At 42.3% G+C, this 9300-nt stretch overlaps 1 protein-coding gene across 1 annotated transcript; it reads right to left on the bottom strand.

Moving 5' to 3' along the window:
* Positions 1-3396: 3396 nt before the first annotated feature.
* Positions 3397-8851, bottom strand: LOC108922613 (indoleamine 2,3-dioxygenase 2-like). The gene is made up of 10 exons (XM_018732837.1): positions 8753-8851; positions 8139-8234; positions 7704-7823; positions 7383-7501; positions 7129-7143; positions 6760-6859; positions 6441-6558; positions 5709-5760; positions 4518-4666; positions 3397-3755 (listed from the first exon to the last, which is right to left on the bottom strand). The coding sequence occupies exons 1-10, from the start codon at positions 8849-8851 to the stop codon at positions 3397-3399; spliced, it is 1227 nt and encodes a 408-aa protein (XP_018588353.1).
* Positions 8852-9300: the final 449 nt, after the last annotated feature.

Genomic DNA, 9300 nt, shown 5'->3' with positions numbered 1-9300 from the left:
GCTCTTCTCAAGGGCACTGTGCATTTAGAGAGAAGAGCAACCTCTGAACAGGCGCCTCAACCTGCTTCTCAGACCCCTATGTGGCTATGGTCACAAACAACAGCAAGGACCTGGAAATGGAATTTGAGAGATGGTAATTGTCCAAGCACTCCCCACCACCCTCGAACCCTTTCCACACACTGTGTGATCTGAATGACATCATTCACAAGAATGCCAGCATCCAAGGGTACTTTGACCGCCCCGTCACATCAAAACTTGAATCAGCACCGCCTGTCCAATTAGCTTAGCAAAAGCATTCGGTTAGTTTGGTCAATCTAAGTCAATTGATTTTGGTAAATTAATCTAAGATTATTACAGTAACCCAAAAAAAAGGGAATACAAGGTGCTCTATCATGATGCTGAACTTTTCACCTTCAGCACAGTAAAGGCTCTGTGTTATGTAACGCGCCACTCTGAATTGCTGTCACATGGGAACCTGTCAGCGTGATGCAGGTCAGAGTCCTGCAAGACTCCTTGTGAGAGACACAGTCCATGCGTCTATAACGTCGGTCCAGAGGACATGTCACCATGATAGAGGGAAGAGGCCTCTTTGCCGACTACATAGGTTCAAATTCTAATCTGACTCTCTGAGGATGGTATAGTTTTACAGTAAAGTTTTCTTATCAAGAAATATTAATTTTCATGTATTCATTTTTTTAATGCTTTTCAGCTTGCAAGTTACATTATTTTACGTGCAAACATGTTCACACTCATTTACCAATTTATGCAAAACTAGTTTTTTACTCTATAAATTATTAAACACCTCAATCAAAGGGTGCTACATTCCAAGGTGCAATTTGAACCCCATGCCTTTGTTCACAAGGCAACAGCTTCAACCACTATGCCACTTACTAGCCTTGTTATATAGATGGATAGATCTGTCACAATTTTTCCAGCAGGAAGGCAGGACATTACATTACATTCATTTACATTTATTCATTTAGTAGATGCTTTTCTCCAAAGCGATTTCCAGCAAACTATGTAATGTTATCAGCCCTCACACCTTATTCACCAAGGTGACTTACAATACTAGTACTGTACACTACTTACAAAGGGTCACTTATCCATACAACAGAACACACTCCCTGTCGCTCACACACTATGGGTGAACCTGAAAAGAATGTATTTGGACTGTGGGAAGAAACCAGAGCACCTAGAAGAAATCCATGCAGACACAAGGTGAACGTGCAAACTCCACTGTGTGACTCGGCGGGGATGGAACCCACGTCCTCTTACACCACCCAGGGGCTGTGAGACAGCACCGCTACTTGCTGTGCCATCGTGCTGCCCCTTCACATTTAATAGTGCTTATTAAATTAAAAAGAGGCATAAATGTATGAATGAATACTGGGCACGCCAAAAGCAGCGCTGGCCTCAGTGGGAATCTGAACATTGGCCGAGAGAGGGACTAACACCTGTGTGGTAAAAGGATGAGAATGATTCGGTGGTGCCCTGGAGACGAGTGTGCTGGGTGAGTCATTCTCCTGTCTCCCAGAGACAGCAGAGCAATTCGATTAGCATACCGCTCTTCAAGGCTATTTAGTTTCCATTATCCAATCATCCTTTTCCTCTGTGTATGTCTGTGTGCATGCATGCACATACTAACCACAGGTTCACATCTGAACCTCACCATAACATTGGTCATAGTGCAGCTGCAGCAACATCCAACTCACACTTATCTCTTGCCTTTATGACCATGTCCAACTGCCTCTGTGACCACACTCAACTGTCTTTGTGACCACACCCTCTTACATTTGTGGCCACACCCATCACCTTGGGCCGTTGTGGTGCTGACACTTGCTGTGGTGCAGGTCCTCACTGAAACTACTAATGATAATAATGAGAAGATGGGGAAAGGGTGGGGAAGTTGGTGAGACGTGTCTACCTCTCCCATCAGCTTATGTAAATATGGGGAAATCGGGTCAGACACATACTCGCCTTCTTCATGTCATCAGAAGGAAAAGGCCTTTTGCAGAGTTGGAAAGATACCCAAATACTGGTGACATTGAGTGTGTCCCTGGAATGTGCACAATTATGGGACACTTTGAGGTTTATTGACATGCTATTACATACTATTGCAACACAACACTACCGTCTACTGTTCACTTTGCAGTATGACAAGGATTAACAAGCTAGGGACAGTGGATAATTTAGCACTGTTGCTTTTCAATCTGAAGGTTGTTGGTTCCAATCCTGTTGTGGTTCACTTAATCAATTGATTAACTGGGTAAATTAATGATTTCTATATAAAATTAGTATTGTAAAAGTGCCTTGGAGAAAGGTGTCAGCTCTGTAAATTATTAATAATATTAATATACAAATCACAATAATGAAAATGGCAGTAATAACAAAAACCTCTGAAATCCACAGTATAATCCATATGAACACTTACATACATTAAGATTTGACTGTTGGCATCCATTGACCAGTTAAACCTATTTATATTGAGTCCCGCTACTGTTGCCTCTGTGTTAATATAGTAATATAGTCACACACACCCCAGTAAATAATGGTACTGTTTGTATGGCATTTTTTCCACTCTTCAAACTTTGTTACTTTAAATGTTCTGTATTAATGCTGTTCACCACAACAAATTCTGTGTATGTGTAGATGTACTCGGCCAATAAAGTGTCATCTTTTTATAAAACATTTGGCCTTTAGAGCTGAACATTAGTATAGTGATGCTTCCTTGTTAGACCAATCAAAATTATTTTAGTAAAAAAATATCCTTTTAGATGATTATGAAAATGAAGTAAGAAGTAAAACAGTAGCTTCTGAGAGGCAGAAGGTGGAGGTCCGAGGCATCCAACCACTCACATCCACGTATCTAGAAAATACAATCATTAGTAGTATTCAGTGGAGTTCCATACAAATATCTGGAGGGTATATTTGGGGGACCCCAATTTAGAGTCACCAAAGGTAGAGGCATACTAAACCATATATTATTATTATTATTATTATTAAATAATCTTTATTTAGCTGACATCTTTGTCAAAGGCAATTTACAGGGATAGGTAGCAATCTGTACAGTATTAGTGCATCAATGACATATATAGAGTAAACATCACATACAAAGGCACCCCTGGTTTATGTGAGGACATGGAAGTGTTTTGGAAAGAGAGGTGTGGTTAGAAAGTGAATAGAATAATTTATAAAAAAAATAACAGTGTTGCAATCCCAGACCACACACAGAGGAGATGGTGAATGTTCTCTTCGGCTTTACAAAACCTTTGTGTTTTAAAGTCTCTGAAAGAGTCATATGCATGTACAGCTCCTCCTCAGCATGGTGGTCACAATGTGGGACCAGATGAGGAAGATGTTAGACCAGTGACCCCAACAGGCTCAGTGCTGGACACCTCAGGCTTTATTGATGAGGGCGCTGCGTGTGGAGTCTCTGACAGCCTTCAGAAAGACCAGGGGATTCGACCCCCCTGTACCCCTCTCGTCCAGGGCAGGGCAAGCCCCCCGTAAGGGGCATCCAGCAGCTGTGGCTCGAGCCCGATTCCCAGGCACAATGATGTAGCGGGCCACGGTGTTGAGGTGGTAGTCACGCAGGTCCACCATGTGGGACACACAGGTGTTGTAGGTCTGGAAGAGATGGCTGTCTGATGCCGAGAGCACATAGGAGCGCATTGTTGGGCGGGATGAGATGGTCTGGATCAGTGCTCGGTGGGCCGGTGGCATGTAGTCGTGCATGTGCTTCAGGAAAGCACCAGCTGTGGGGTGAGGAGACCCAGGGGACACAGAAACAGATGGAGTTAAGACACAGAAATGGTTGGTGGCTGGCAGCAGTCGGGATAATAGTTAACGTACTGGACATATTCATTCCCTTTGCATTCAAACTACAGGAGGCATCCTGATGTACCTTGGGTAAAATATTTTAAGTTAATGTTCATGTAAATATCCAGCTCTATTAATAATGTGAGGAAGTTAGCAAGGAAATAAATGGCAGTGCAGTACTACCTTGATTAGCAGTACCTCCTGCAGTGCTGTTTAGCTATAGTGCTCCTTTGTTTTAGTCTTTTGAGTCATTTAGTAAAATCAATCACACACACACACACACACACACACACACACACACACACATTTTCAAAACCGCTCGTCCCATACGGGGCCGCGGGGAACCGGAGCCTAACCCGGCAACTCAGGGCAAAAGGCCGGAGGGGGAGGGGACACACCCAGGACAGGACAGGACAGGACGCCAGTCCACCGCAAGGCACCCCAAGCGGGACTCGAACCCCAGACCCACCGGAGAGCAGGACCCGGTCCAACCCACTGCGCCACCGCACCCCCTTAGTAAAATCATTTACCATATTTTAATTTTTTTAAAAAAGTACTTCAAAATGAATGAATGAATGACCTCTTATTGCCTGTTTCATTTAACGCCCCGTTTCACAAGAACAAATCTAGAGCTCTATTCAGTGTGTTACTGGAATTTTAAATCATCTATGAAGAAGAGTCAACAAAGGGTTTCTCACCAGAAGCATCAGTTTGCATAACTCCGAGCAGCGCGTCAAAACACTGGATGGCCGAACTCTGGGCCGCGCTGCCCCCTGAGAGCTGGAGAGGCTCCTGGAAAACCCCTTCATACCTCAGACCGTCAGGCAGCATGGGGTTGTTCTTCCACCTATGAGCACAGTACAGGAACCTCATTAGAACTACAAATTAATAGTTACATTTATTTAGCAGACACTTTTCTCCAAAGCAACTTCCAATCAACTCTATGTAGTGTTATCAGCCCACACAACTTATTCACCAGGGTGACTTTCACTGCTAGATACACTACTTACAATGGGACACTCATGCATACATCAGTGGAACACATTATCTCTTTCTCTCTCTGTCACTCGCACACTGTGGTTGGACCTGAACAACATGCCCTTGGACTGTGGGAGGAAACCAGAGCACCCAGAGAACAAGCAAACTTCACACAGACTGAACAGAGATCGAACCTACATCCTCTCACACTACCCAGGTGTTATGACACAGCAGCACTATTCCCTGTGTCACCATTCCACCCAATTTAAAAAAAAGTAAGTACTAATGTAGCTAATGTAACTAAAGTACTTAAATACTAATGTGAGTGTTACATTAATTAAGAGTGCAGAGCAACTGCCCCTTGAAATATTTCCATTTGTTTCTAAAGGAAAGAAAAATATATCTCAGTATCACACACACACACATTTTCAGAACCGCTTGTCCCTTACGGGGTCACGGGGAACCAGAGCCTACCCGGCAACACAGGGCGTAAGGCCAGAGGGGGAAGGGGACACACCCAGGACGGGACGCCAGTCCGTCGCAAGGCACCCCAAGCGGGACTTGAACCCCAGACCCACCGAAGAGCAGGACTGCGGTCCAACCCACTGCGCCACCGCACCCCCTATCTCAGTATCATTTGTTTGTTAATGTTTTCCTGTTAAACAAAACAGTTTAATTGCTGAACTTCAAAAGTGATCAGTCTTTATTTATGGATATAGCATGGCATATCATAAAGTATTTAACTGAATAACTAACATACAGGAATTTGATGAAAAAATGTGAAACTTTAGAAAAAAAAGTAGACCAAGCTAAATAGGCAGAAATAGCCCTCCTAAACATTCTCAGGTACCTCAGAAGACTACAATATTTCCAATCCTTGTGATGCTTCAGAAATAACTGAGATAACTCACCCCGAGAAAAAGATGCGCAATATTCCATGGAAGGAAGTGGGATCCACATGTCCTGAAATGAAATAATGAAATAAATATTACATGAAATAAATATTCAGTGAATTTTTGCTGAAAAAACATAATATTTAAAAAAGAAACTTTGCATAAAGGAGATTTTAGAGGATGCAAAGAAGTGCTCTGGCTCCTCAGCTTATAAACACATTTGAGACTGGAAATCTGTTGGCAATTTAATTTTTTCTTAAATCCAAAGTCACTTTTAACACTGTCATTCAATCAATCAATATAACGAATATAAAGGTGTGCCTCAACTTATTTATGGTTTAGGTTCTGTAAAAATGTTTGATATAGCTGTAGTAAATTTAAAAATAATTTTAAAGACTATATTATTTTTTTCTTACTTTTGTAAGTTTTTTAAGAAGTTAAAGAAATATAACATTATTTTAAAAATGTTATTTTTTAAAAAGTCATTTTCTCATGTTCATAAGCCCAGTTATATTTAGCAATTTCTTGATTTTCGCTGGTATTGTATTGTTCTGTGTTTGCAATGATACAGTTACACCTCCTCAGATAAGATAAATTATGACATATTTGTGCAGTTAAACATGTATAAAGTCACGTATTTAATACAGTGTGTAGTTGAATAGCTGTAGACACAACATGTCTTTGTCAATAACTTTTTTGAGAAGTAAAATCAGCTGGAAAAGCCAAGATGTGGTTTTGGGCAGGACATACCATGCATGAGCTGAAAGCATTCCTTCATCCTCCTCAGCGACTGAGTCACCATCACAAGTGCTTCATGCAAACGGTCAGTGTCATGGGTCCGCATGGAATTCAATGCCATCGCGACACCCTGGAGAAACAAGAATGTATGGTTTAAGGAATAAGTCACTGTGGCTGATGAACACCTGTGTGCACATTTCAAGGGTGGGCACTTTCCAAAACCTACAACCCCTGACTCCAACTAGTAAACTAAAGCAATAAAAAGGTAACCTGTGGAAAGTGACTGAAATAGGCAAGGTGACCCAGACAGTCCTAGAGAGACATATCTCACCTTCAGTCCTGTGCTGGCTGCCTTTTCCACCAAAAGAGAGACCAGAAGAAAACCTTTGCAGCTCTCTCCCCCAGGAAACGTAAACACCGTGTCCAAGTTCCTTTGAACAAACATGATGAACAGTCAACATTTAGGCCTTAGCACTAACCATAGGAACTAAGTAACCTGACAAACTACTGTATTAGAAATTAATAGTTTGTCAGGTTACTTAGTTCCTGTGGTTCTTAATGGGACTTGAACCTGCATCTGTTCAACTATAACTCTAGTTTCTTAATCCCTAATATAAGCGCTCAACAAAAATCTTGCACACCTTCATATCTAGACATAAACACACACCTGAGTTTTAAAAAAGGATGCCTGTTGACCTACCCTATTTCCATGGGTCTGAGAAGTGGCAGATGAAATTCAGGTCCGTGACGTGCCAAGAGAAAAAGAAGAAGTTAATTTAAAACCACATAAAAGACCATTGTTGGCATTTTCATCGTAGCTCATGCTCAGAAGAAATACGTGTATTATTGTTCATGGTGTAACAATAAAGGCACCATTAATGCTTATAATTGTTCTTTGACACACTACTGTAGACCTTCCAGCTGCTAGCCAGCATGATGACCTGGGATACGTACTTGCTGGGGTCCTTCAGCTTCCAGTTGGCTAGCACACAGTCAGCATAAACCAGGATGGGTGGCAGGCCTAGTAGATCCGACACAGTGCAGTAGGGTACAGCCAGCTGCTTTGGAAGCACCTGGAGATTATGGACATGAATGTAGAGGTCACAGTTAGGGCCTGCTAACTCTTGCTGTCTTCTTTCCTGCTCTTTCTCTATTCATATTGTATCCTCTACCATCCCATCTGTGATCTTGATTACCCCCTACACTAGTACATTTCCTCTTCCAGACAGAATCTTCCTCCGCTCTCCCCTTTAGCTCAATCCCTGTAGTACCCACCTTGGCTGGCTGGTCCTGTCCCTCCTGCCACACGTAGCCCATGGTGATAAAACCCAGTGCTAAGTGTGCCAACCTCTGCTCACGGTGGCTCCTCAGGTACTGTGTGCTCAGCAGGGGCATCTGGTGGCATCAAGGAGGCAAAGCCATTCGAGATGGAGTGACCACTGACCAGCCCCCATGCCCCAGCATATCAGTCAAAGGTAAACTGCTTAAAACCTTAAACCCAGGGGCAATTTCATTGCTTTAGCAATGGAATGGTAGCATAAGCACCACTGACATGTGTTTGGATTTCCACTCCTTATGTTTTTACTCATTTCCAGAACCCAAAGGGATTCACAGCTTACCGAAACTTAAAAGTGAGCACCTTCTTTAAAAACAGCAACTGATTATGAGCTCATCCCTACAGATATGATGTCACCTGCCCTGGCAACCCACCTCTTTCACTCTGTCTCGGAGCTGGTGTGCTTCAATCAGATGGGTGACTTCTGCAGCCAAAGCCATCCATGGCCTGTAGTATTCTGGGAGATCTGTCTAGAAAAAAGCAGAGAAATTTCCAAAATAAGTTTGTAGAGAAAATTGAATTGTACAGAGTTCTGTACAACCATTTGTTTTACGCATAAGAATACAATAATAATTCACCTACATGGTTTTTAATGCAAATGGGTTTTTTTCCTGTCATGGTGGTGACTATGCCACAATGGCGAGACCTGAGTTCTTTGTGTTCCTTAGCATCCAAACCAGTGCGGTAGAAGAACAATGTGAAATTTATTCAGCCTGACTAGGATTACCTGTCAATCTGTGAGGACACTGATCTTTGTGTGTTATACTATCTTGGAGCCCTATCTCTTCCCCAGGGTTGTAAATTCACTCTGGGTATTGCGCATGCTTTTAATTGTTCAATTTCAAACTCATTTAGGAAAATAGTTCCAGCAAATACCGTGAAAACTACACTAACAGTATAATGAGAAAATACAATAACTACAGTCGTAACAACAAACACAGTACTAGTAATAATATACAAAATGTAAAGGACAAATAGTCTTTCTCACCAGTGGATTTTCCAGGACAAAGCCCAGCTCCTTTGATACCCCGAAAGACTCCAGGTCAATGTGGGTTGCAGCAGTGTCAGATGTCTTTATGTCCTCCATGGCAGCACTACAAACAGTAGACTGTCCACCCAAGTTCCTCGTGCCACTTTTTATCCCCTCCAAGCCTTCGTCATTCAAGTCCAGTCCCCCGCGTGAGCCATGTGACTAGCCTGGCATGTCCATGCATCTATTTACATCCATTTACAAAGTTCCTAACCACTTTCGAAAACATTGAGATTTCCAGTCATCCTATCACAGCTTTTATCATCATATGACAAGGATTAAGCAAATGCACAAAGAAGCACCAGGCTGAAATGAATCACAAATGAAAGAAAAAGAAGCATAAACATATAAAAATAGCAGCTGGATGAAATTGTAACTGATTAGTTCCGTAAATTACAGTGTGACACAGGCAAGGCTTGCCGTTCCTCAAAAAAGCCTGTACATGGAGAGTTCCGGGACTTCCCCATATTGAAACCAACTGTTTGATTTCCCACACAGTCAAAAAG

Source organism: Scleropages formosus, chromosome 6 (assembly GCF_900964775.1).
Source record: "Scleropages formosus chromosome 6, fSclFor1.1, whole genome shotgun sequence".
Lineage (NCBI taxonomy): Eukaryota > Metazoa > Chordata > Actinopteri > Osteoglossiformes > Osteoglossidae > Scleropages > Scleropages formosus.
This window is presented reverse-complemented; position numbering and strand designations above follow the sequence as displayed.

Excerpts from the sequence above, each read along its gene's own strand:
- LOC108922613 (XM_018732837.1), bottom strand. The coding sequence starts at position 8,851 with ATGGAGGACATAAAGACATCTGACACTGCTGCAACCCACATTGACCTG. Across the intron at positions 7,824-8,138 it reads TCCGAGACAGAGTGAAAGAG|ATGCCCCTGCTGAGCACACA; the intron begins GTGGGTTGCCAG and ends TGATGCCACCAG. Across the intron at positions 4,667-5,708 it reads TTGCGCATCTTTTTCTCGGG|GTGGAAGAACAACCCCATGC; the intron begins GTGAGTTATCTC and ends CTGTGCTCATAG.